The 27,717-nt window shown below is 48.9% G+C and overlaps 1 protein-coding gene across 10 annotated transcripts in view; it reads left to right on the top strand.

Annotated features, from left to right (window-relative positions):
- ARMC9 (armadillo repeat containing 9) overlaps window positions 1–27,717 on the top strand; it is a 144,291-nt gene that overhangs the window by 50,365 nt on the left and 66,209 nt on the right. For all 10 annotated transcript variants that reach the window (XR_011973262.1, XR_011973261.1, XR_011973260.1 and 7 more), the window contains 7 exons: window positions 3,028–3,062; window positions 10,957–11,068; window positions 12,673–12,765; window positions 19,981–20,071; window positions 21,487–21,610; window positions 24,789–24,928; window positions 26,226–26,302. Coding sequence is in view for 6 of the 10 variants with exons in the window: in XM_072637440.1 (XP_072493541.1) it covers window positions 3,028–3,062; window positions 10,957–11,068; window positions 12,673–12,765; window positions 19,981–20,071; window positions 21,487–21,610; window positions 24,789–24,928; window positions 26,226–26,302 (672 nt within the window). In the remaining 4 variants the exon portion in view is untranslated. The remainder of the gene's footprint in view (window positions 1–3,027; window positions 3,063–10,956; window positions 11,069–12,672; window positions 12,766–19,980; window positions 20,072–21,486; window positions 21,611–24,788; window positions 24,929–26,225; window positions 26,303–27,717) is intronic.

The raw sequence follows: 27,717 nt of genomic DNA, 5'->3' as shown, positions 1-27,717 counted from the left end.
CCTCCTCTGGCCTCAGCTGATGTCTTCTTATTGTGTTAGGCAGTTCTCAGCGTGGAGAGGGCAAACACAAAAACATTTGTGATGGGGGAGATCACGCCTTGAAGGATGTTCTTGTCTGGGAAGTCACAGAGATGGAGAGGGATGGACAACCCTGTTCTGGGGCCAGGAGCAAAATGTATTTGATTTTGATTCCCTGGTGAAGCCTGAAAGTGTATGTGGTAGGGGAGAAGAGATTCTTTCCTTCTTCTCCATGATCTCTGCTCCAGAGAGGGTGTAGGACAGTGGGCAAGGACACATTCAGGGTGTGGTATGGACCAGGCTAATCACATAGACTGGCACTGAACCCTCCTTAACCCTAGCCAGCCTGAGAATGTTCACCTTCGCCTCAGCTGTCATGGCACCTTCCTTGACTGGCCAGGCATGTCCCCTCACCAAAGGTCAGCTGGGCCTCCTGCCTTTAACCTGTCCAAAGGGCAGCATCCCCATGAGCCTCCAGCCCAGCCAGGCTGCACCCACCCTCCTATCCCTCCCTACAGCTCTAGCCCAGCACCCCAAACCACATCAGCATCTCCTGGGATGCTCCACAGTCCTGGGAGGGATGTGCTGTTAGACCCTTGTTCAGCAGAAGAGGAAACTGAGGCTGACAGAGGCAAAGGGACTGGCCTGGGGCCCAGGTTTTCCTGATTCCCAAGTTTGGGAGTGGTGGAAAGGATGGAGGGGGGAGGGGGAGAGTGGGGGAGGGTGAGATGATCAGAGGTTGTGAACAGGTTGGGGGAATAAGGAGTACCACAGCCCTGCAAAAAGACAGAAGGAGGAATAGGTTTGGGACATCCAGACAGGCACAGGCTCCAGAGGCCTGGGGGAGGGGGAGGGACCCCCCACTGGGCTAAGGACTATGGTAAGCAGCTCTCCAAATGTTACCCAGACAACCCCAGGCCTCTCCCAGCTCTGAGATGCTGTGTGTCTGTGACCTGAAGGTCAATGCCAGGACCCAGAGCTGTCCAGTCTCTCCATGTGGTCACCCAGGCTTCTTCCTGGCCCCAGGAGCCACCTCCCTGTTCTAGGCTCACCCATCCCTCAGAACCAGGGTCTGCTCTGAGCACCAGGTCTCACTCACCTTTAGCTGGGCTTTTACCCTGAATTCTGGTCACTCACCTAACAGCTCAATCCCAAACCCCCACTAAGGGGGTTGGGGATCGTGCCCTGACTCCTATCTGTTAAATGGGATAATACCCAGAGCAGGCTTCTCCTGGGAAGTTGAAAGGAATGAATTGTAACCTCTCTAAAGCCAGGGTAGAGCACTGGGCAGTGATGACCACCAGGGGGCACACTTGACTGTCCAGTCTTTTCTAACTTTCAAACCCTGCTCAAGACAGGCCAGCTGGACCCTGAGTAACTGAGGCCAAGGTAGGAGCCACTGCCCTCCAGCGTCTGACTTGTGGAGACAGGATTGTCCTTTTTCTGCAAAACCTGCTGAATCCATGGAGAAGCTACCAGTAGTGAGGGCTCCCCACTGTGACAGGCAGGTTTCAGGCACAGCCCGGCTGGTCAGTGGATACAGGGGCGCCTGGGAGACTCCTCTCTGAGCCTTGTCAGACTCCAAAGTTCTGTACGGTGTGCTAGAGACTAGAAAGTACTGCCTGAATGTCAGCAAGTTTTTAAAAATCTCCTTCCTCTTGAATCCCTTTCCTTTGCCTTTTCTCACCAAGCTAGAGACATACTCAGGTCTCTCAAGTCCTGAGAAAGTTGATCAGTATTCCGTCCAACTTGTCTCCTCCTGCCCCTTCCCTCCACAGTCAAACTTAAAAAGTTGCCTGTCTCTAAAGGGGAAGTAAATTAGCATCTATTAAGTGCCTGCTGTATGCCAAGTATGTGCCAAGTGTAACTGTCATCTCATTTGTAGGCAGGTATCGTTATCCCCATTTTTCATTGGGGGGAAACTAAGGCAGCCATGAAGTGCTTCTCTAGTACTGCCTGAGGCTTTATGTTAATTCCTCCAAGTCTAGCCCCCAAGTGTTCCTCTGCTTTACCTCCCACTCTCTCATCTGCCCCTCCCTTGCTCAGACTACAAAGTCCCCGAATCCACCAGTTTCTCTTCCTTGATCATTCTGCAACATCCCATGCTGTCCAGAACCTCCTCCTGGGGACTTGCCATGTTCTCCTGGTTCCTTCTGCTTTGTCTTGGTCTCTCCCTGGCCCCAGAACGTCACTTCTCTTTCTTCATTCTGTCACTTGGCAATGTCAGGCACAGCAGGCCATCTCCAGCCTATGGGCCTTTGCTCACTTCATTCTGGGGTGCCTGAAATACTGCCTCTAACCTCCCTGAAATCCATTCATCAGCTCAAATCCAACCTTTTCCGCAAAGTCTTCCTGAATCCCCTATCAGTAGAAGCTTTTCCTGTCTCAGGTCTCCCCTGGCACTCTGCTTGTGCCTCTTGTATACATGGATGAGGTTTTACTTTTGTTATTTGTGCGTGTGTAATATATCCCTACTAGACAGTAAGCACTCCCCCCCGCCCCCAGTCAGGGCTGTGCCTTTCACAGCTCTGCATCTCCCTCAGCACCAGAGGAGGGCTCTGACTGCGTACAGTAGAGACCTAAGAGGCCTTTGTTCTATTAAGTTTAAATGTTTCTAGTTTTATTCTCAAACTTGGAGATTCTGTAAAGGTGGCTAGTGGCAGCAATACAGAGATAAGATGCAGTAGACTTGATCTGATAGAGTCCAAAGCTCTAAAATCTCCAGGAGATGAGGAACGGACAGATTCAGACCCAAATCCACATGCTACCCACAGATTCATATCTTCTCACATGTCAAACCAGAGTTTGCAAAGAGAATCCTTGGAGGCGGAGCGTCTGGCAGCCCGATGACCAGAGCCATTCCCTGGGCTGCTTACTGGGCGGGGGTCCCAAGTCTTAGTGGAGGTTTTTAAGTATTCAGGCTTAAGGTCCCGCTTGGTCCTTGGGACACCGTGTTCATTTTGTTTTTCTTTCTGTTAACCTGCTCTTTCTTCCCTTGTTTCTTCCCAGGCTTCCACCATGTTGAGAGCTTCCTTGGCACCTGTGTAAGTATTTATTTGCCAAACTTTTCCTGAGTGCTTTTATTAAGAGAGACTCTATGTAAAAATGGACTGTGAGCCCCGTGAAGAGCAGAGGCTTTAACATAAGCCCCCCTCCCTCCATGTCTTAGCCCATGCTCTGTTTTTTCCTTTTAGAACTTGCGGGAATGCCTGTGGGTACCACTGGACAAACCAGCCTGTGTGGGCCTGCTTTGGGTGGCTCTTTGTGCCTAGGGATAGCTTAATGGTAGGATGACAAAGCACCAGTGGGGAGCAGGGCTTAAGGGTCCTCTTCCTAGGAGCTTCCTGATGTCAGCAGGCTAGGAAAGACCGTGACCCAACCCCAGGGCCCAAGGAAGCAAGACAACTGTGGGACCAGGAAGCTCCTGGTAGGTACCTGGGGTCCTTTCAAGCAGTGGGGCAGCGATGAAGTCAACCACTTGGTCTTTGTCATTATATCCCAGCACTTAGCACAATGTTTGACACACAGTAGGCACTTCAGAAGTACTTATTGACGGATTGATTGCTATTTGGACATGGTTAGCATTTGAATGTATGATCTTATCACACACCACGTGCAGAAAACAGAGTTTGCGAAGTTTCTTCTAAGATCTGGAAAAGGGATTGGACTCAGTCTGTAGCTCTAGAGCATTCTAATGCTTAAAGGTGTTCACCTGTAGAACCTGGCCCCTTGTGGGTCGCTGATTCCTGTGCTCAGACCTAAAAGCAGAGGCTGGGCAACTGGCTGCCAGTTCAGAGTCTGCAGCCTGGCAGCAGTGAATACCTGGGTAGATGGAGGTGTCTCTGTTTGTTTGATATTAGTAATCAGAGAGTCATCCAACAAAGCTGGCTCTTATTTTTTTCAAGGAATCTTATATAATTCTGACTTATGCATATGAGACACTTTGGTGGAAGACCTGCCCTAAGGCAGCCTTGGGCTTCCCTGAGACAATAGTCAGTTTCCAGTAGCATAAGGAGACCTTGTGTCCTTCTGTCTGTTGGGTGATGGTGGAGATGGCAACTCTGGCTTGGAAGACTCTCTGCCAGTGCCCTTGGTATGTCCTAGTCAAGTATGCCCTTCCTGGCTGAGGAGATTGTGCTTGGCTGAGGGGGATAGCTATCCATGCTTCCTCAGAGACCTTTCCCCCCTCAGCCCCATCCCTCTGCCTCATTAGCCTAACTTGCCCTGATTCCATCATGCCTCTGACCTTGCAGAGCCTCCTGAATGAGGCCCATAGCCATGCAAGAGAATTCAGCCTAATGCCCTTCATGAAAAGCCAAGCAGGCTAGAGTGCATGTGTTGTCTATAGATACACGTGTGTGTGTGTATACATGTGCATCCACACACTTGTCTGTACACATGTGTTGTTACTGGCCATGGCAGGAAAGCTGGACCTAGAGTCTAAGAGGAGAGCAGCAGGCTCCATTGTCTGTGGGACATTGCCAAGACCTTTCCCCCAAACAGTCTTGTCTTTTAACACCATTCTCCTTCCTGTGTTGTACCATTGCAAGTCATGGAACAGAACAAGCTCCAGAACAGCAAAGGTGAGGCTCTGCATGAGCCAGTGGGGAGGAGTGGAGAAAGCTGCCTCATATTAAAGTCAGTCAGTCAGTCAACAAGTGGCTCTTCTACCCCAGGCCCTGTGCTGGGCACTGAGGAGGCCAAGGCAAGGATGAAGCAGTTCCTGCCCTCAAGAATCTGACCCTCTCGTGGAAGAAGAGGGTGTGGACAAAACAAGTTAGGGTCAGCTCAAGATTCTTTTTGTTAGGGGGTAAGAGCAGCTCCCAGCCTATTAGGAAAGGCCTCCAAGAGGAGCAGGTGCTTCAGCTGAGCTCGGAGGGCATGACAGAGTCTCAGAGAGGAGTGGGAGGAAGGAGTCCAGTCCGGGTGTGGGCACACAGCTTGAGCAAAGGTGTGGCAGAGGGAAAGGGGGTATCATGTGAGAGGAGTGACAAAAAGTTTAGTTCAGCTGGACCGTCATCACAGTAGCTTAGGGTTTCTAGGGCCCTTTAAGGCTGATGAAGCACTTTATAGGTGTGAGTTTGTTTAATCCTCAAGACAACGTTGGGAAATAGGTCTATTATCATCACCCCATTTTACAGATGAAACACTGAGGCGGAGAGAGATGAGGTGACTTGCTCATGGTCACACAGCTAGTGAGTGTCAGTCAAGATTCAAACTCAAGTTATTCCTTCCTCCAAGTCCAGCCCTCTCTAGTCCGTAGGCACAACTCCACCAAGCCACCTTTGAATTTTTTAATAGTATTTTTTTTTTTTGCAATTACAAGTAAAGACAATTTTTAACATTCATTTTTTTTTTAATTTTGAGTTTGAATTTTCACCTCCTTTTCTGCTCCCTAATAGGGTAAACAATTTGATATAGGTTATGTATGTGTAATCATCTAAAACATTTCCATATTAGTCATATTGTGAAAGAAAAAACAAAAGGAAAAAAAAATAATGAAACAAATTAAGTGAAGAGTCTGCTTCAGTTTGCATTCATTCTCCATTAGTTCTTTCTCTGGATTTGGATAGCATTTCCTATCATGAGTCTATCAGCGTCTTTGGAATTGCCTTGGATCATTGTATTGCCAAAAAGAGCTGAGTTATTCAGAGTTGATTATCACCCAGCGTTGCTGTTACTGTGTATGATGTCCTGGTTCTGCTCACCTCACTCAGCATCAGTTCATGTAAGTCTTTCCAGGTTTTCCTGAAGTCTGTCTGCTCATCATTTCTTATAGCACAGTAGTATTCCGTTACATTCACATACCACAACTTGTTCATCCATTCCCCAGTTGATGGGCATCCCCTCAGTTTCCAATTCTTTGCCGCCACAAAAAGAGCTGCTACAAATATTTTTGCACACATAGGTCCTTTTCCTCTTTTTTTGTGATCTTTTTGACGTACAGACCTAATAATGATATTGCTGGATCAAAGGGTGTGTGCCTTTTGTAGCCCTTTAGGCATAGTTCCAAATTGCTTTCCAGAGTGAACATTTCATAATTCTGCCAATTAGTGTCCCAATTTTCCCATATCCTTTCCAATATATATCATTTTCTTTTCTATCGTATTAGCCGGTCTGATCAGTGTGACATGGTAGCTCAGAGCTGTTTTAATTTACTTTTCTCTAATCAATAGTGATTTAAAGCATTTTTATAAAACTATAGAGAGCTTTGATGTCTTCATCTGAAAACAGCCCGTCTATATCAATTAGGGAACGACTCATTCTTATAAATTTGATTCAGCTCTTTTCATGTTTTAGAAATGAGGCCTTTATCGGAGACACTGGCTGTAAAAATTGTTTCCCAGTTTTCTGCTTTCCTTCTAATCTTGGTTGCCTTGGTTCTGTTTGAGCAAACTCTTTTTAGTTTAATATAATCACAGTTATCCATTTTCTGTCTCATGATGTTCTCTGTCTCTTGTTTGGTCAAAAATTTTTCCCTTCTCCATAGATCTAACAGGTAAATTATTCCTTGCTCTCCTAATTTGCTTATGGAATCACCCTTTATATCTAAATCATGTACTCATTTTGACCTTAACTTGGTATACGATGTAAGATGTTGGTCTGTACCTAGTTTCTGCCATATTATTTTCCAGTTTTCTCACTAGTTTTTGTCATAGTGAGTTCTTATCCCAGAGGCTGGGGTCTTTGGGTTTGTCAAACACTAGGTCACTATCCTGTCTTGTATACCTAGTCTATTCCCCTAATTCACCCCTCTATTTCTTAGCCAGTACCAAATGGTTTTGATGATGATTGCTATAATAATACAGTTTGAGATCTGGTACCTGCCTGTGTATTAAAGGGTAGTCATGTAGAATGTTCCTGGGCCATGCAGAATAAGGCTCTAAGGGAGGCTGGGGCTGACTGAGAAGGGCTTTAAATGCTGATCAGAGCAGCTTGTATTTGATCCTAGGGATACTCAGGGACCACTTGGGCTCACTGAACAAAATAATGTGATGAGACCTGCATGCAAATGTGGGGAGGGTGGACAGGGAGGGATTTAAGAGAGGGAACTCAACTAGGGGCTCCTGGAATAAATAGGGAAGAGGCAAAGATCTGACCTAGGTGGCTGTGGGGACAGATACAGGAGATGTTGTGATTGGAGTGAGATGCTGAGGCTCGTTCTGAGATGGGGACTAAATGATGGTGATACAGGTCAGACTTAGGGATAAGAGGCTTAAAGGATTCAGTCAAAGAAAAACAATAGGAGCTGCCCAGGGGAGCAGATTAGTGGGCAGCCTGGGTGCTCACTGGTGTTCATGTCATGACAAGCCTCCAGCATGTGGCATAGAACACTCTCCTCTCCCTCCATGCCCTCCCCCCCGCCAGCCTAGGAGAATACATGATGAGTTACCCAGAACAGGCATCTGTAGGTAAGCGAGAGAATGCTCACGGGGAGGAGATCCCAGGTTCATTGGTCTGTTAAAAGTTGCAGGTTGTGCCTCTAACATGCCTCTCGACTCAGAGACTCTGTGAATGTTGTCCTGTTTGAAATAATCCCCATGGGAGATAAGCCAGAAGCTTTTCCAGTAGGATCAGGATGAAACAAGGGTGTCCATCATCACCATTACTAGTCAGTATTCTACAAGGAATGCTAATTATAACTATAAGACAAAAAAAAGAAATGGAAGAAATCAACACAAACCACAAGGAAACAAAATTATTGCTTTTTGCTGACAATATGATAGTTTGTTTAGAGAACCCTAGAGAATCACCTAAAAAACTAATTGAAACATTTAACTTAAGCAGAGTTGCAAGATATAAAATAAACCCACACAAATCATCAGCATTTCTATATATTGGCAACAAAATCTAGCAGGAAGAGAGAGAAAATTTCCATTTAAAAAATTTATGGACAGTATAAAATATTTGGGAATGTACCTGCTAAGACATACACCAGAGATACTCTTTATACAACTACAAATCTAAATAATTGAAAAAATATTAATTGCTCATGGATGGGGCTGAGCCAATATAATAAAAAATTAGAATATTACCTAAATTAATTTACTATTTAGTGCTAATCAGACTATCGAAGAATTACTTTATAAAGCTAGAAAAAATAAAAAAATTCATCTGGAAGAACAAAAGGTCAAGAATATCAAGAGAATAAATTTAAAAATTGGGAAGGAATGGGGCCTGGGAGTACCAGATTTCAAATTATATTGCAAAGTAGTAATTATCCAAACATGGTGTACTGGGTAAGAAATAGAAAGATTAATCAGTGTTTGAGAAACTCAAAGATCTCCACTTTGGGGGAAAAACTTACTTTTTGACAAAAACTGTTCATAAAACTGGAAAGCAGTCTAATAGCAACTAGGCATAGCCCAATATCTCGTACCTTACATCAAGATCGGCTCAAAATGGGTACATGGTTGAGACCAGGGGTGGGCAACCTGTGGCCTTGAAGTCTACACATGTGTCCTTTTGACTGAGTCCAAGTTTTATTGAGGTGATTTGTTCTGGATTCAGTCAGAGGGCCACACTTAAGGACCTACCACATGTGGCCTCAAGGCTATAGGTTGCTCACTGCTGATTTAGACGAAAAGGGTGATATAAGCAAACAAAGGGAGCGTGAAAGAAATTACCTGTTAGATCTGTGGATAGGGGAGGAATTCATGACCAGCAAAATGAGTGGTTCACAGGATGTAAAATGGATAATTGTGATTACATAAAACTAAAAAGTGTTTGTACAAACAAAACCAATGCATCTAACTTTATAAGCAAAGCAGAAAATGAGAGGAAATTTTTGTAACAAATTTCTCTGATAAAATTCTTGTTTCTAAAATATACAGATTTGACTGTGTTTACCCTGTAACCAAGACCACTCTTAGATCTGTATCCCAAAGAGATCAAAGAAAAAGGAAAAGGGCCTATATGTATAAAAATATTTATAATAGCTCTTTTTTTGGTGGCAAAGAATTAGAGACTGAGAAGGTGCCCATCAATTGAGAATAGCTGAACAAGTTGTGTTTTGCGATTGTGATGGAAAACCATTGTACTGTGAGAAACGACAAGGGTGGTGGTGTCCTGGGGAAAATCTGGAAACTGATGGAAACCAAAGGAAGCAGAAGCAGGAGACCACTAATATTGGAACAGGAATATGGTAATGCTGACCAATGAAAGACTTAGCAATTCTGAGCAACATAACGATCCCCCACAATTCCAAAGGACTTGTGATGAAACATACTACCCACCTGTTAATAAACTCAGAGTACAACTTGTTTTTAAGTTTTATTTTTAATTCAGGGTACAAATTGAAGCATATTTTCTTCTCTCTTTTCTTCCCTTCCTTTCTTGTGCAAAACTATACATTTTTGAAATTGGGCAGCAAGGTGGTACAGTGGATAGAGCACCAGTGCAAGAGTCAGGAGGACCTGAGTTCAATTTCACCTCAGACACTTGCTTGACTAGCTGTGTGACCTTGGGCAAGTCACTTAACCCCAACTGCCTCATCCTGGGTCATCTCTAGTCATCCTGGTGAATATCTGGTCACTGGATTCAGATGACTCTGGAGGAGAAGTGAGGCTGGTGACCTGCACAGCCCTCCCTCACTCAAAACAAAGTCAAGTGCAAGGCATGTCATTATTTCTCTGATAGCATAGTCTCCTTCAGCAATGAAGGAAGAACACACATTTTTGAAATGGGCTTTGTTTTTCTTACCTCCCAAATAGGTTGGGAAGGGGGAGGAAGAGATTTTGGAAAATAGAATTTAAAAAATAATTACTATGAGAGAGATTCCCCCCCCCCAATTTTTTTTTAAATCCCCATGGAAGACAGTAACATATATATTACTATACATTAATATTATTCAAAATATTTCTGGAATTCTTCGCTCCCTCCTTAAGTTGAAAAGTAGACTTTGTTTCCGAAGGAGCAGGCCTGTGCTAGTCACCGTATGATCAGTCACTGCAGGCCATGGCCAGACATTGCGGGAGGTGGGAAAGTATCAGAAAGGTCAGTTTTTGAACCATCATCTCCTTCCATCAGCAGTCAGGAAGGAGCAGGCCTGTGCTAGTCACCGTATGATCAGTCACCGCAGGCCATGGCCAGACATTGTGGGAGGTGGGAAAGTATCAGAAAGGTCAGTTTTTGAACCATCATCTCCTTCCATCAGCAGTCAACCAAAATTTTCAAGTTATTATGGGTCGATAAGAGTGGTGACCTTGGAGTCAGGAAGACCAAGTTCAAATACTGCCTCAGATCCTAGCTGTATGACCCTGGACAAGGTCTTTGCTGCTGCCTGCCTCAGTTTCCTCCCACATAAAATGGGGACAAGAATAATACATTTCTCCTAGGTTTGTTTTGCTGATCTGAGTGAGACATTTGTAAAGTGCTTGACCTGTGCCCTCTGTTAGCAGTCTTGGTGTTGCTGGAGACCATTGAAGCTGCCCAGGGCTTTGGCACCTTTTGTTCTGTAGGACCAAATACAAACTTGGGCTGGTAACAGTCTTGGGGGACAGTGATGAGCTGGGCAGCCAGGATAGGCAGGACCTTGAGGCTTGAGTCACGGGAAGATTAACTGAAGGAACCCTGAGAGGCTTAGCCAGGAGAGAAAGTGGGGGCCTGGGACAGGAGGAGGGTCAGCAGTTTTTGAAGGACTGCTTTGTGGAGGAGAGATTCAGCTTGTCCTGTTTGATCTCAGCATCAGGGAAAGGGCACAAGGGCTGATCTAATTCAGGCTTGATGTGGACTGTCCCAGGTAAGGGGGAGGCCTTTGGTAGGGGAGGGGGCTCCCCCTCCATGGCAGCCTTTGAGCAGAGGCTGGATGGCCCCTCACTGGGGATGTTGGAGGGGCAGGTGCCCACCACCAGCCCTTCCACCTCAAAATTCAGGGATCACTAACCAAAGTGCTCTAACAAAGAGAATTTCTTTCTCCTTTCATCTTGTGCTGAGCAGGAAGCTGAAGGAGATCCCATTGCTGCCCTCCTTGGATTATGAGAAACTGAAGAAAGATCTAACCTTTGGGAATGACCGATTGAAGGCCTTCCTTCTGCAGGCACTGCGATGGGTAGGTGCATGCTGGACCCTGGAGCCAGAAGGGAGCAGGGCCCATGTCTTTAAGGTGGGTGTGTGGCTTTCTCCTGCCAAGTGGATAGGAGCTAATGTGTGAGAGAAAATGGGAAGCAGTGAAGGCCCTTTTAGAAAAGAGTCTTGCTGGCCCTTGAGCTATTAAGTGTCTTCTGTATAGAAAACATCTTGCTAATAGTAGCACAGTAGATACAGTAGGGCCATAAGACACCCCCTGTAGCTCCCTTCCCGACCAGTGGCTCATTTACTGTCCCCAGCTCATGGTAGGCTGGCAGGGGCACCTGCTGTGTCCTTAGGGATGAGACCATCATTGCCATGGGCCTGTGGGCGCTGGTGCTCTCTGCAGCTAAGGCTGATGGTTCAGCTTTGAAGGTACCATTGAAGGGAAACCTCCCTCATGAGACAGCTCAGTATTCAAGACTTGCCACAATCTGGACCTGGCCTACTCTGTCAGCACCACCTCCTGATAGATAAGTGGTAGATAAGTGGCCAGTCAGCAGGCCAGATATTGGGGATTGGGAGGACAGAGACAGAGAAGGGAGGAGAGGAGAGAGATGGAGAGAGAGAGAGAAACAGAGAGAGGGAAACAGAGAGAGACAGAGGGAAGGGGAAGAAGAGACAGAGGGAAAGGGAGAGAGAGATGGACAGAGAGAAAGGGATAAAGAGAGAGAGACAGACAGAGGAAAAGAGAAAAAGAAAGAGAGGGAGGAAAGATAATAAAGGAGGACTAGGCCAGGAAGAGCATGGTCTGCAGGGAGTTGAAAGGTGAGGTGGAGGCCTGAGTCCTGGCGTCATCGTCATCATCACATCTACAACAGTACTATTACTAGTGTTTGTGTAATAATAATCTCCCATTTCATTCACACAACCCTGGGAGGTTGGTGCTATTATCATCCCCATTTTACAGATGAGGAACCTGGGCAGATAACAGTGAAGTGACCTGCCCAGGGTCATTCAGCTAGTAAGTGCCTGAAGGCAGATTTGAACTCAGGTCTCCTTAGCTCCAGGTCCATTGCTCTCTTGACTCCAGGTCAACTACCTCTAAGAAAAGGGGAAAACCCATCTGTCAGAACCTAAGAGTATAGGGGCATAGTCCAAGTTTCTGATGGGTTAAGGGGGAGGAGAGAGCAGTTGGAGATGCTAGGGAGTGGGGTGTAGTCCTGGTGTCCTGGTACCCTGGGCATACTTGATTCCAGGCAGCGTGGCTCCTCACCATCCTCTGAACACTCGTAGCAGGCACTCCCCGCTTCTGTTGATTTACAGACGTCCTCCCACAGCCTGTTCTGTCTTGACAACTGTCCTCCATCTGTGGGCTGCCTCTCTGTGTCCCCGCCTGCACCCTCCCTTTGGCCTGGCACTCCTGACACTCCCTCCCCGGCCTCCTGGTGCTGCTTCTCTTGGCTTCTCTTTGGAATATGCAACCCTATTAGAGTACAAGCTCCTTTTGTCTTTGACTCCCCAGAGCCTGCCCAGCATACAGTTGGCACCTAATAAGTGCGTAGTGGCTGTTTTTTTTCCTCTGGTCTAGGCCCTTTCCCACACATGAAAGAATGACCCTTGAATTTGTCTTCTCTTCTCTCTCAGCGTCTGACCACATCTCATCCTGGAGAGCAAAGGGAGACGGTGTTACAGGCCTACATCAGCAATGACCTTCTGGACTGTCAGAGCAGCAAGCAGGTATGTGAGCCTCTGCTGGCGGCCCGGCCCAGGCCTTCCTTGTTGAGAGTGCTCTTCTGAGGGCATGGTACCCATGATGCCTTTAGAGTACAGCTTTTAACAGGGTCTGTCACCAGAAGTAGAGAGACTCAGTGAGGTCAGAGACTGCGGGCAGAGCCTGGCCCAAGGCATTGGCCCCATGTGTCTTCTGGTCTGCTCTCTCTTGGCTGTGAGTGTGTGAATGACAGGTGAGCAAGTCTGCGTGGCCCCGGGCCCCACTTGTGAAAGACGGGCCTGGGCTGGACCCTGGCAGTTCAGATACTACAAGGCCTTAATTTGGCCTGAGCTGAATTCTTGCAGTGAGTGGAGAAGAGGGAGCTGCAGAGAGACACTAGAGGACTGCTCAGGAGGCCAGGAGGAGTTTTGGGAATTTTTTGTTTTTTTAATTGGATGGGTCCAAGGACTCTCCCAGCAAGAGAAGTCCCTATAGCAAACAGGTCAGCACCTTCTCTGCCTGGCACATTCAGAGGTGAAGTGCCTTGCCCATGGCCACTGAGCCTGTGTGTGTTTGTGTATGTCTTTGTGTGTGTGTGTGTGTGTGTGTGTGTGTGTGTGTGCCTGTCTGTATGTCTGTCTGTGTCTGTGTGTCCATGTGTCTGTGTGTGTGTGTATGTATGTGTGTGTGTATGTCTGTGCCTGTCTGTGTGTCTGTCTGTGTGTCTGTCTGTGTCTGTGTGTCTCTGTCTGTGTCTGTGTGTCTCTGTGTATGTCTGTGTGTGTCTGTATGCATGTGTGTGTCTGTATCTGTGTGTGTTTGTATGTCTGTGTGTATCTGTGTCTCTGAGGCAGGACCAGGAGCCCAGGCTTGCTCACTCAGAAGGCCCTTTTCCATCCACAATTCTCACTGCCAGCTCTGTCATGTTGCCCAGCTTTGGCCTCTGACATTGGCCTTGTTGCCAAGGTGACAGTTGCCCACGGTCAGGCTTGAGAAGGGTCTTGTGTGTCTGTTTGCGGGTGACTCCCTTCCTCCTGTGCTGCGATCGCCTTTCTGTGTCAATAGGTAGAGAAGGGCCCAGACAGGCCTGGCTTGGGCCCTGTGCCCGCTGTGGGAGGCCATCCAGTCTAGTTTGCAGTCACGTGATCGCGATTGTGCTCTTGCTGAGAAGGCCGAGGGCAGCCATCACCCTTTGTTTATTATTTGTCCTGTGGCTTTGATCACTTGAAAGGCTGGACAATTGATCCATTTCCCAGTGAAACCCTTGCTCTTTTGATTGTCTGGTTTCCTGTTGAGGAAAGTGTGCTAGTTCTGTGCGGGCCCCAGCGTGACCGGGGAATTCACATGCATGACAGCTCAGTACCCTATATCTGTGATACCCTAGGACATCAGAGCAGCTGAGTCGACAGCATGGAGTCAGAAAAATGAGGCTGCTTACACTGAACTTGTGAATGAATCCAGCTTCTCCTCTTCACGTGGGTGTTTACACAGAAATTGAATTCAGCAAAAAGTTGTTAACTGTGTGTACCTCAAGTTCTGATACACGTATTCCCTGTGACTCTGGGCGAGTCACTTAATCTCTGAGAAACTCAGGCTCTGTTACAGACTGCTTGTTGGTCCGCATTAGTAGACTTCCCTACTCTGAGGAATGAACCTAAAGGAAGAAAGTACAAGGCTGACGATACAAAGACGGGTACCCTCCCCTCCCCACACCCAGGTTCTGCTGGAGGATGTAACATGAGCACAGAAGGAAACACAGGTGTCCTGAGGAGGGAGAGAAAGGGAATCTCTTATAACATCAGGACAGACTTGTCTTGGGAGGCAGCCTGGCACGCAGCAGGGAGTGCTTGGACCGGTGCTCAGACATGGGCGAGTGTGTGAAGAGGGGGAAGGGAGGTTGGAACCTGATGGAAGGAAACTTTAGCCATGGAGCAGCCCGAGGCCTGTTAGGAGAGGTGTGCTGAAGGCCTAAGTCTAGCTGGTGGCTATGAGAGAAGAGAGAGAGAGCCAGATGTCAGACCCAGAGAGTCAGGAAGACTCAGCTACTGCTGAGCCAGTGATGAAGAGAGAGGAGGTGAGGACGGGGCCACAGTGGTGTTTGGAGGAGTGTTAGCCAGAGACAAGAGAGGATCTGCTCTGGGCTTGTTGAGATGGGGGTTGATGGGACATCCAGTGGGAAATGTCCGCCGGGCTGCTAACCATGTGGAGTGCACTGAGGAGAGTTCTTGGGCTGGACACAGATACGTCTTCCTTCATGGAGACGATGATGGAGAGTCAAGCTTACCAAAAGAGAAGGCCCAGGACAGAACCTTGAAGGATGATGGGATGTGAGCAGTGATCCAGCAAAGGACTCCAGGGAGGAGGAGGTCCAGAGTCACAGAGTGAGAGAGCACAGACTGTCCAGGAGGAATGGCCAGCAGTGTCTGGAGCGTCAGTGAGGCCAAGGAGGATGAGGACCTTGCCATGATCCCAGAGGATCTCAGAGTTTAGGAAGTCCAACATCTCCCTGACCCCCTGACACCTACTTACCTGCCCAGACTGTCTGAAGACCTCCAGGGAGCCTGGGCAGAGCTGATTTCCTTACACCGACCCTACCTCTCTGCCTGTCTTAGGCAAGCTGCTCTCTGGCACCAAGTGCAAGTTTATGACTTGGCAGATCATTTAAACAATAAAAGAAATCCTTTTACTAAATAGAGAGATGCCACAAAGGCTTTCCCAACACCCCCTTAGCTAGGCTGTGTGGATGCAGGTTCTCCAGGACCCCCAGCTCTGGAGAGAATGAATCATTCAGCAGATCCTAAGAGCTTTGTGCCTTTCCTATTAGAATCCTCCAGAGGCATGCAGCCCAACCCATTCCTGGGGCCCCAGAGCTGAGGGCTGCTAAAACATTAAAATTGTTGTCACCTTGCCATCTCATCTGCCTCAAGGCCCCAGCTGTTGTCTCTGAATCTGCCACCCATGGATCCTGGTTCTACCCTTTCAGTCTACACAGCTACTCTGCCCAACCCCCTTCTCTCCTCCAAACTCAGATGGTCCCCTTCTGGCCTCCCTTCAGGCTGTCATTCCCTCTCCCCTCCCTGACCTCTACTGAGCTCCTGGAAAGATCAATAATTTTGGGGTGGTAAATTAGACTATCTTTTCTCTCAGTTCTTACCTCACCTTAGTCATTGAATGGATGTTGCCTCAGACAAACTGAGGCCTGTGAAAGACCTTAACGTAGAGAAACCATGGTCACCCGCTGCCTCCCAGACTTTGGCAGTCACCCTGATTTTTGGTTCTGCCCCTTCCGTTGGATTTGCATAACTCAGGAGGACAGAGTGAGGCAGAGAACTTTGCTCAGCTCTGCATCCCTTGAGTCCAGTTCACAGCAGAATCAGGAGCTCACCCCATAATGTCATTGGTCCTCTCCCAGAGCAAAGGACCAACAAGGAGAAGAGCCTTCTGGGGATTCTTGCGTCCCCCACTTGTGTACCCCCTAACCCTAACCAGGCGTGCAGGCCGACCTTCAGGCAGCTTGGGAAGGTGTGAGTGGTGTCTGCATTGGATTTGTGGATGGCAAAAAGGGAGGAGGAAGGGATGTCTGCTCCCCTGGAGGTGAAGCACCAGGATCCACTGGTGCTGGACCATGAGACTGACTAGAATAAGCTGCAGTTTGGTAAGGACAAGCATCAAGGTTTATGCTTGGGTTCAAAAAAAGCTTCTTCACAAAAAGGAGGCAGAGGAGCTGTGGCTAGACACCAGTTCAAACCAACATTTCATCCGAAAATGACCTGGGGACCTTAGTGGCTGGCAAGCTCAACCTGAGTCAGCAGGGTGATGTCATCCCCAAGAGTGGCTGCCATCTCAGACTGCATGGGGAGGCAGAACTGGGGCACTAAGCTGGTTCCTTCTGTACTCAGCTCTGATTGGACCAGAACTGGGAGACTGGCCCCAGTTCTGGGGGCCGCACTTTAGGAAGGACCTTGATAAACTGCAGGTGATGCACATGCAGCGAGGAAGCATTTGCATAGTCCTTGAAGGTGTGAGAAACACCTTACAAATGCCAGTAGTCACAGCCTTGGCAGGGAGCTGCTGTTATTTTTGCATGTGAGGAAACTGAGGCAAACAGATTCAGTAACTTAAGTGTCTGTGGCAGCATTTGAATTCTGGTCTTCCTGACTCCAAGCCTCTGCTGGGGAAGGTGCAGACTAGCCAGTGTGAGTGGTAAAATAGCAGGACAGTTGGGAGAACAGAAGATGATGAGGTGATTGGGGGACTAGGAGCGAGGTCTGGGAAAGAGGAGGAATTATGATCTGAGGGCACTTTCAGAGCTGGCTTCCCGAGGTCCCAAAGGCACATGCCCTTGAGGCCCCGATCTCCTCACCATGGGCACACTGCCCCTTAGTCACACCCTTAGCCTCCCCCAAACCCCATCCCTGTCTCCCACCTCTCCCTGCTGCGGCTTCCTTCCCTGCCACCTCCAAACAGGGCCACGCCCTCCATCCTTCCCTAGACCCAAACACCATCTACACTCGCTGCCCCCCTGCCTGCACTTCCTTCTTGGTCCATTCTCAGCCAGCTGCCATCTGGCTCCCAGCCTTCCTCAGCACAGATGGCCTCTGCTGCATGTGCCACTGTCAGTCCCTGTCTATCCCCTCCTTGGGGTTTGTCCCTGACACTCTCTTCTCCTCTCTCCTTTTGCTCACATTTGTGGGTGATCGGTGCCACTGTCACCCTGGCCCTTAATGGAGGCATTTGCTTATACTCCCACTGCCCGGCCCTTCTTCCTGGCAGGCTCGTCACGCTGCCTATGATGGTTCTCAGGGCAGACGACTCAGGCTCCTGGTGCCCAAGGAGCACCAGCCATCTTGAGCTCCTCCATCTCCCTTCGGAACCCTCATCCAAGGGGGAGGAGGTCCAGGCCCGCCCCAGGCCAGGTGTGCCCTTCAGCATCCTCCCTCTCTCATTTAACGGCTCTGTCTCTGCCGGCTCTTTCCCTGGTCTACAGAGATACCCAGGGCCCCCAGCCTTGCAGACATCCCTGCGTGCTCAGCCATGTCTCAGACGCTCTCCTTGAAACAGTTGTGGACTCTGCCTCCAGACCCCTGCTCACTTGTCAGCCCCATGGATCAGGCTTCCCAGCCTCCCACCGCTGAACGGCTGCGATTCGTGTGTGATTGTCTCTCCCTTTCAGACCTCTTCCCCTTTTCTTTGGAAGCCCCTGCCATCTGCTCAGATTCAGACCATGCCCTCCCTGTCCCTGTCACAGAGATTCCATGGCCAGACCCTGCACTTCTCCCTCCATCACATCCTCCACTGGCATCTTCTCAGACTTGTGATGCCCCTGGCTGCCCTTCTACAGTGTCTTCCACAGAGTCCCTTAGATCTTCCTAAGGTTGGGCACAACCCTGGCATTCCCTACTCCATAAATTCCTGTGGCTCTCTACTATCTCTTGGTTAAGAGGTAACCTTGACTATGAAAGCCGTTCACAAATGGGCCCAGCCTCTCCTTCTGGCTGTAGCTTCCTCCCTTCCCACACTGACCTGCCCTCTGTTCCTCACACACCACACCCACATATCTTGTCTCCGCTTTTGTCCACACCCAGCATGCCCCCTCCTGCCTCACCTCACAGCGGGAACCACACTGGGCATGGCACCTTCCAGATCTCCTTCACCTTCTACTTAATGACCTCAGACTTGACTGGTCTTGATTAATTACATATGTGCATCTCACCTTCCCCAGGAAAATGGAAGGTTCTTGAAGGGAAGAAATATCTGTGGTTTTTTGGTCTTTGTCTGCCCCTCCCCTCCTACTGTGCCTGACTTGTGATAGGAATGAAATTAAGTTTGTTGATTGAGTAATGGAGGTACAGACACAGGAATGAAGCTATCCCCACTCATAAAGAGCTTATACCCTGTTGGGGATTACGATACGTACACAGACAATAATAGCTAATGTTTGTGTCAAATTCTGAGATTTACAAAGAGCTTTACAAATACAAACCTGTGAGGCAGGTGCCATTATTATCCCCGTTTTGTAGATGAGGAAACTGAGGCAAACAGGTCAAGTGACTTGTCCAGGATCACACAGCTAGTAAGTCTTTGAGACCTAATTTGTACTCAGGTTTTCCTGCCTCCAGGCCTGGGGCTCAATCCATTACTACTCATAGCAGCCTTGTAACATAATAGAAGATATTTTGAGGAGAGAGAAGGCACAAAGCCCTGAGAATAGAGGGCAGGCTTCATGGAGGCAGCTGAGCCTTGAAGGCAGGATGAGGAAGAGAGCACGGAGAGGGGAGACAGGATATTTTCCTTGAGGAACATCAATCGGTCCCACCAAGTGAATCAGGCTGAGTTGGTAGCACGGAGCCTGGGCCCTCCCCACACTGTCTCTGCAGGGACACACCCTCTCTGGGCCCTGGCACAGCCCCAGGCTACTAAACATTCCCAGGAACTGTTTCGGCAACTCTCACCATCCGCACTCCCAATAAGCTGGCATTCCAACTGGGAGACAAGCACATGTATGTCTACACAGCATGAATGTAAAGTAAATTAAAAACAGTTCTGTGCAGGGTGGTTGGGGGGGTGGCTTTGTGTAGAAAATGGGCTACTTTGTAAAGGAAGAGGGGGCTGTGTGAGGCTGAGCTGAGGATCAAGGGCATCCTAGACAGAGACATGGCTAGGGAAGGCGTGGAGATAGGCAGAGCGTGATGTGGACAGCAGAGAGAAGGCCTGGTGGGGTGGATTGTGGAGTCCAGGAAGGCTGGGGGCTTTAAAGTCAAGCGGAGAAGTTTGTGTGCTGTCTGTGAGATAATAGGAAGCCACTGGAGCAACTTGAGGAAGGGAGGTAGGTCTGTGGGTGTGTGGTGAGGAGAGGCAGAGAGGACAGTTAAGAGGCTGCTGGCAGTAATAGAAGGGAGATAACTGTGTGGGAGAGGAGGGGAGAGGGTCGGATGCTAGAGCTATGGTGAGAGTAGAAAGGGTGAGATTTGGCCACTGACTGAATACAGACCGGATACAGGAGGTGAGCCTGAGTGAGGTTATGAACTTCCCTGAGGTTATGAACCAAGTAGAGTGGAAGGATGAGAAAAATGGACTAGGGGTAAAGATAATGAGCACGTGTAAGGGTGCCCACAGAAACAGGGCACAACCCCAGTCTGCACAGGCCTCTCTGACCTTTCCTCAGGCATAGACCTGAGATGATTCCTCGCTCGCTACTTCTTTACCTTGGGTTTTTCTTGTTTGGGCTTTTTTTCTTACAGAGAAGTGTGCTCCAGCTTCTGCATTCCAAGAGTGACGTGGTCCGCCAGTACATGGCCCGGCTCATCAATGCCTTTGCATCCCTCTCAGAAGGTGAGGGCTGATGTCCTGCTCACCTCACGTGGCCCACTTATGGCCTTGGATAGGAAATTCTGGAAGGTTCCAACGTTCTTCCCTTTGTTGGCATCTCATAATGGGGAAACACCTCACCTGGTTTGTTGTTAGCCAATTATGGTGACCATCTGGGATTTGCCTTGCCTGGTGACTTTCTGAGAGATGCCCGAAGGCCATCATAGTACTTGGCAGTACCCTCTCTAGGGCACAACAAAATGGGGGAGACCATCAAAACTGATTTCTAGTCATTGGCACCTTTTCCCTCAGGAGGGTATAACTCTCTAAATCAAAGTGGATCCAAGAATCCCAAAGATAAACCATTGCTGGGCCCAGGGACCTCTCTCTTAGAATAAAGGGTCTTGCTTTTTGCAGATTCAGTTTTGGTTTGGGCACATCTGGGTGTACATGCTGAAGTCTCCAGCTTTCAAACAGGTGCTTTCTAAAATGTTGTCAGTTATTTAGTAAAAATAATGCTCACTGGCACAGGTCTTTCAGGCTGACAGAGTACTGGCCTCATCACAGCCCCCACCCCTACCCCTTCCCTGCAGGATAGGCTGTGCAAGTCTGTCTGACCTCATTTTACAAATGTGGAAACTGAGGCTCAGGTTGTGTGACTTGCCCAAAGTCATACAAGTCAGTATCAATTCCAGGATTGAAATCCAGCTCTTTTGACATTCTACTCTACCATGTGTACTTCTCAGTGTGGGCCAGCCTGGGAACTCAGTCCTGATGGACAACCCTAGTTCTACATTGTGTTTTCCCCCCAAGACGTGTGGCAGTGCCAGCAGGAGGCTCTGAAATGGAACAGTTGGTATTTCTATTCATGGGCCATTGAGGAATTGGAGCCCATCGTTGACCTGCTGGGAAACTGGACCATAGGGTCAGTCATAACCTGCTTCTTTTGTTTGGTGATCTCCATCTGCTAGACCACTCCCAGAGTCCGGCCTCTCCAGTTGAAGGGCCAGTGTCGTTGCTGCTTTAGTATTCCCTCCCTGGGCATTCCCAGGAGAAAGAAGCATGGCCAGGAGCCACCATACTGGTGATCCCCTCTCAGGATCATGCCCTTCACATATACCACAGTCTTGACTTCTTCCACCCAAAAAGGCTTTAAGAAAGTCTCAGTCAGAATGGAGGGGTGTGCATGTTTTGTGGCTGATGTCATCAGCTGTAACCTTTCTTGTCTTTTACCTCCCTCCACAGTTTTCCCAGGTACTGCCTTGTGGAAGGGAAATCCTTAAATATTGTTTTTAAAATGCATTCCCTGCTTCTCCGCCAAACCAGGCCTGTGCCAGCGCAATTCAGAGAGTTTCCATGGAGGGATGATCCAGGGAATGCCCCCAACGTAATTAAGACTGACCCTCTTCCCTGTCCACCCCTATCCCCTGCTATCCTAGGTCGCCTCTACCTCTCCCAGAACACCAGGCTGCTGAGGATGCTGGAGGAGAGACTGAAAGATGAGGACCAGGACCTGCTCACCCGGGAGAATGTGCTGGGGGCCCTGCAGAAATTCAGCCTCAGGTGAGGTCTCTGCTGCAGCTGCAACTAATGGTCCTTCGATACTGCTGCAGCTGCTGTGACTGCTTTAGGGAAGGAGGGAGGGAGGTGGAAAGCAAGCCCCCAAGTGCCTAGCTCCCATTAGAAATAGTGAAGGTTTCTTTTAAAGTCTCACTGATATCTTTACTTTAAAGACCTCTTCCACCTCCCAAAGAACTCCCCATGCCCTTGGTGGAGGCTGTGGCTGGGTCTGCAGCATTCTGCACCCCTAGGCCCTCACTTTCTTGCTGAGAGGAAGGAAATCTCTTGGATTACCCACCTTCTGGGACCCCGGAGATCAGCTGCCCTTAGAATGCTGTCAGCATGACATTGTCCTGGAGTCTCTGCATCTGCTCCAACAGGTCCGTGCCTAGTTCTTCCATGGTCTTACAGCAGCTGGAAGGGGCCTCCCTCATGTAAAGGAGGAGACACATGGCAGGGGCAAAGACCCCCAATCCTGTACTATTTCCACTGCTTCTGCTTTCCTCCCAGGGACGCCTTCCTTCCTCCCAAGGTTCCCCTTCTCCATGAAGTCTCATTAAGTGCCACCTCAGAAAGCAGCTTGTCTTTTTGTAAAAGGGTCCATTAAAAAGGGAAGGTAGAAGATTTTAAGCAAATATTTTATTTTATTCTGAACAACCCATCAGAGCATTTCAGACCACAGAATTTCATAGTTGGGAGAGACCTCAATAGATCTCTAGTCCAATTGTACCTTAAAAAGAATCCCTACCACTGTATACTCTACAGCAGGAGTGGAGAACCTGCAGCCTCAAGGCCGCATGTGGCCCTCTAGGTCCTCAAATGTAGCCCTTTGACTGAATCCCAACTTTATACAACAAATCCCAGCCTACAAGTGGTCATCCAGCCTTTGTTTACAGACCTGAAGGTTACAGGGGTCTCATGACTTGTAGTCTTTAAAGTAAAGCACTAAGAAAGCCTAATGAAGCTGACCTGACATGGTGCTGGAACAGGCATTTTTTATTCATGGTAATGAATAAAGCTTTTCTGTTACTGGTCTTCTCACTGTTCTTCCAGTGTCAGGGAGGCAGTGGTGAACTGTAGAGAAATTGGTAACAACTCCTCTTTCTGCCAGGCCCTTCTGAGCATCTCTGCTTGTTTTCTGAGGGTTAATTCAGTCTTTTGGCAGCAATAGCTTGTCTCTTGTTTTCAGCTAAACTTCCTTTTGTGCTTTGATCCTACTGTTTCTGTTTCACTGTGACCTTTGAAATGCTTGATTTTTCCATACCAACATTTGCTACTGTTATTAAAGTGTGCTCTTTAGGAGCTATAACTTTTGCAGGTTTCCTTGAAATTAAATTCATATTCAGAAGGTTGTTGGTGGGAATGAGCCTTACAAACCTTTAGTTGTGAATTGTTATTATCTGGAGTGGTTGAATGAACTAGGTAGGTGTATGGTATAGTGGAGAGAGCACTGGATTGGAGTCAAGAGGTCTGGGTTTGAATTGTGGCTCAGACATTTACCAGCTGTGAGACCTTGGGCAAGTCATTGAACTTCTCTGAGCCTCAGTTTCCTCTTCCTCAGTAAAATGAGCACATTGGATTAGTTGGCCTCCAAGGTCCCTTCCCACTGTAAATCCATGACCCTATGACTCTTTGTGAAATTCTTTGCCAGTTTTCACAGGCAGAATACAAGAGTAAATAACTCTCATCACAGTTTTTCCTTCTTTGAGGTGTGGTCAAACTTCATTTCTGTAAACAAAAGGTAAGTTAGTAAGTAGAACTCTGATTACATAGAGAAAAAGGTCAGTTTCCTTACGTTGTAGAGACACGTCAGCGGTGAATAAATATCCCTTCCTGGTTATACAAATAGACAATGCTGAGTTATTCTCTTTCTGAGAAATATTAATTTAAGCTTCAGTATTCTGGAGATTTAATTGTACTCCGTGGGCATTTCCTCACTGAGATTTCACTACATTGGAAGGGAGATACCGTTGACCAGGAGAAAGTGACCCATTGTCTTCTCCTTTCCTTGGTTGGTTGAGACCTTTTCCCATCAAGAACCCCCAATGGCTGTGGTGCTCTGAGGACATCCGGAAAGAGACACCCCAGTAATGTTGTAGTCAGGACTTGTCGATCAGCTTTCCTCAGTGTCAGCTGCCACTCATTGCCACTGCTAAGCCTCAAAGTCCAGATATTTATGAAGCATTTCTGGGTGCCAGGCACTATGCTAAGGGGCAGAATGCCCAGAAAAGTAAAAACATCCTTGGTTTCTCTGGAAGGCAGATAGTCCAGAGGAAAGGCCCTAGCATTGAAGCGGTCCAGCAGAGGTGAGATTTGAGCAGAGCCTTGAGGAAGGCCAGAGGCAGAGGTGAGGAGGGAGAAGGAGCCAGGCCTAGGGTACAGGGAAATGGCACATCATGCTGATGCCACAGGTCTGTAGGGACTGGGGGCTGCATCTTGTAAAATGGGACACCAGATGACAGAAAGAAAGCCTTCTCTCCCCCTCCCCCAATAAATTCTAACAGCCAGTCCTGCCCCAGAGCCAGCCCAAGTAGGCATGGCTGGGGCACCTTTTATATCACCTTTCTCCTGCTCAAACCATGCAAACTGGATGGTGGAGAGCATGTTGTAGGGAAAGCTGTCCCTTTCTACAAATTGACCCAGGCTGCGGGGGCACCTGAGCCGCTCATTCTGGCCTTTCTTGGGACTTTCTTTGGGTCTGGGTGACTGCAACGAGGCCCCTTGAGTCCTAGGTTCTGGGTAAGGAACTTTTCAATCAGCTATTTTACAAACAAGGAAACTGAGGTGTGGTGAGTGTAAGAGCTGGCTGTGGCAGACATGGGTTTTGAACTCGTGTCACAAACCCAGAGCTTGGTAGTCAAAGCAAAGCCTGGAGAGTCTAGCAAGGGAATTCAGAATGTTTTCAAGCCCAGCCTCTGAGAGTAGAGCCGCATTTGGCCAGTAGGAAGGGGGCATGTGTGGAAACTCTCGTTTTCTGCCACCTGAAATTGAGTGGCCATCTGCCCCCCTGAAGGTGCTGTGTGCCTGACTGCTCTTCAGAGTAGTACCCTCTCTAGTGGCAAGAGAAGGGCGTGGGTGGTGCTGGTGCTCATCATGGACCCCAGTCTCTGCTCTGGCTTCTGGCTGCATCCTTGCACCCATGCTTGCCAGTGTGAGTGACCACCAGGCCTTCCCCTTGCAGGCGTGCGCTGCAGTCCACCATGATCCATGACGGCCTCATCTTCTGGCTTATCGAGGTGCTCAAGGATCCCGACTGCCTGTCGGACTACACTCTCGAGTACTCCGTCGCCTTGCTCATGAACCTCTGCCTCCGCAGTGCAGGTCTCGTGCCTCCCGGGGGTTTTGGGGGTAGCCCAGCATGCCCATAGGCCCAATGCCACTCACCACTTGTCATGAGCCTCGGGAGATTCAGGAATAGTGAAGGGAGTGGTTCTAGGGGGTACATGTGTTCTGTTGGTCATGGGTTGGGCCAGCTGTCCTAGCAGAAGCCTTGTCCCTGTCCCTACTTGGACCCCACAGTTCTCGCTCTCTGGGCCTTGGTTTCTTCATCTGTAAATTGAAGGGCTAAATGACCCCCAAAGGTCTCTCCCACACTGGGGAGTGTCCCGAATAGGATTTGGACCCTGGTCTTCCTGACTCTGTAGCCAGTGCTCCAGTGCTACACAGAATTGTGTGGATGGTAGCCCAAGGCCTCTGTCCTTTCCTTGTCCTTGTAGGAGAGCAGGGGCCCTTCTTCTGGTGAATCTGCACTGGCCAGAAGGAATCAGGAGATAATCTAGTGCCAGGCAGGTGACCAGGGATGGTGTCTGCACCTAAAAGTGAGAAACCCAGAAGAGGAGACAAGAGCCCCCCTCCCAGGCCAGGCTGCTAACCATCCTTTGCCTGGCCCCAGGCCAGCTCTTGTCCTTCTGGGAGGAGGAGACCACATCTTGGAGCCCTGTCTGTTCAGTGAAGGCCACTTGGCCTGAGAAACAGTGAGCTAATACTAGCCTCTTCTCAGGTTATAGGAATTCATTTCATTAGTATTTCAACTCAGTATTAGTCAACCAACTTTCCGATGGAGGACTCTAGGTGGTGCAGTAGATAAAGAACTGGGCCTGCAGTCAGGGAGATCTGAGTTCAAATGCACTAGCATTTAGTGTGCTAGCTTTAGCGTGACCTTGGGCAAGTCATTTCACTTCTTCCTCAGTTTCCTCAATTATAAAATGGGGATAATAATAGCACCTCTCTTCCAGGGTGGTTGTGAGGATCAAAGGACTCCTTTCCCCCTTCCCTTTCAACCCATGTTTGGTGCTTGTTCCCACAGAGATTAAGGCCATGATGGTCCTTGTGTGAGGCTGGCATGTCTGGGAGGTACAGCTAGGGGTCACAGTGGAGTATCGGACTTAGAGTTTGTGAGACCTGATTTCAAATCCTGCCTCTGAGATCTTGGGCAAGTCAGCGGGTGGCCTTCACCCCAAGTGGGGCCCGCAACATGTTTCTCCCGGGCTGTCTCAAGGATCAGACGAGACGATGGGTATAAAGTGATCAGTAAACTTGAGGGGGGCCTGGGAGCGCTGGCAGCAGCAGTGAGGTCACATTCCAGGGCCAGGGTCCCATTGGTTTTCTTTTCCTGCAGGTAAGAACATGTGCGCTAAGGTGGCCAGCCTCGTGCTCAAAGTCTTGTCGGATCTGCTCGGCCATGAGAACCATGAGGTAAGGCTCTGCTGGCTCCAATCCTGGGACGGGCAGAGTGGGCTGGCCGCCTCTGCTTCTGTCTGAGCGACCTGATGGCTGGTTGTCATGTTGCCTTTAGAATCATCGCTCTGGCTTCTGAGATACACAGCTGATGGCACTTCAGAAAACCAGCAATTGGTGATCCCTGCCACTACACGTCTGTGGCATCTGAGGAGCCCCCTCTCCACTACACCCCTTGCCCTTGTCCCTCCTGCCATGCGCTTGCATGTGCCTGCATTTACTGTGGCTCACTTAGAACGATAGCATTTAGCCCCCCACTGCCAAGGGCCACACTGGTCTTTTAGGGCAGGTCACATTGTCCTGGGCAGGGGAGAAGAAAAAAGGGGTGGGGCTAGAGGTGGGTCACTCTTGGTGCAGGAAGGTGTGCAGGATGGGGCTGCTGAGAGTAAAACAAAACACCAGTTGTTGGAGCAGGAGCTCCGAGGTCATCAATGGACCTGGGCCTGGAGGGAGTGGGGACCCATTGCCTTTGCAGCGTGGAGCTTCAACCTCCTGCCAAGGTCACATCTGCCTCTGGGCATCCTACCGTGAATCAGATTCTCAGAGCTGAGTTTAGGGTCCCTGCATCTCCCAAAGGCTCCCTCCCTGATAGCTTTGCCTTATCAAGTTGGCATCTCCCAGGAGACAGTCCCTGGGTTCCACAAAAGATGCCACTGGGAGCCAGCCAGAAGTGAATCCTTAGCCCTGGAAAGGATACTCGTCATGAGCCACCTGAAAACTCCAATTTAGGAAAAGAGACTGATGCATATGCACAAACCCCCAACCATGAAGTCCCAGCTGCTGGGGCAGGTGCAGAGGAGAAGCCTCAGACTAGGAGCCTGGGTGCTCAGCTCAGGCTGAAGGAGAGAAGAGAGAGGCTCTGGGCACACAGGCAGGAGGAAAGCCCGAACTTCTGAGGAGGCTCTTTGGGGAGTACACCATGCCTGGTTTTGCCTGCCTTCTTCACTCCATTTGAATCCTGTGCCTCCTAGAGATCAGCAGCCATGTGGCACCTAGTCCGTTACGGAGCTTCTTGTCTCAGTCCTGTGCCTCAGTCCTTTGAGCTGCAGCGCAGGTAACCCTGAGAGAACAGAGAAAGATGAGAGACCCGGAGGCTACTGCCATGGGACGCAGAGTCTTCACCAGGAGCTCTTTGGTGCGTGCCCTGTGTCTGGGACTTTAGCCCGATGTATGAGGAGCCAGGGCAATGGGACACACACGGAAACATTGAGAAAGCTCTGCCCCAAAGAGCTCGCAACTGAATTCCCTGCTGTTTTTCCTGTTGAGACAAGTTTTTCAGCTACAACAGAAAGGACAATTTAGCAACACCAGTGCAGTCAGTCGGAAGCATTGATTAAGCACTCAGTGTGTGCCCAGCTCCATCCTGAGTACTA

Source organism: Notamacropus eugenii, chromosome 2 (assembly GCF_028372415.1).
Source record: "Notamacropus eugenii isolate mMacEug1 chromosome 2, mMacEug1.pri_v2, whole genome shotgun sequence".
Lineage (NCBI taxonomy): Eukaryota > Metazoa > Chordata > Mammalia > Diprotodontia > Macropodidae > Notamacropus > Notamacropus eugenii.
The sequence above is the reverse complement of the archived record's forward strand: the minus strand, read 5'-3'. Positions and strand labels throughout refer to the sequence as shown.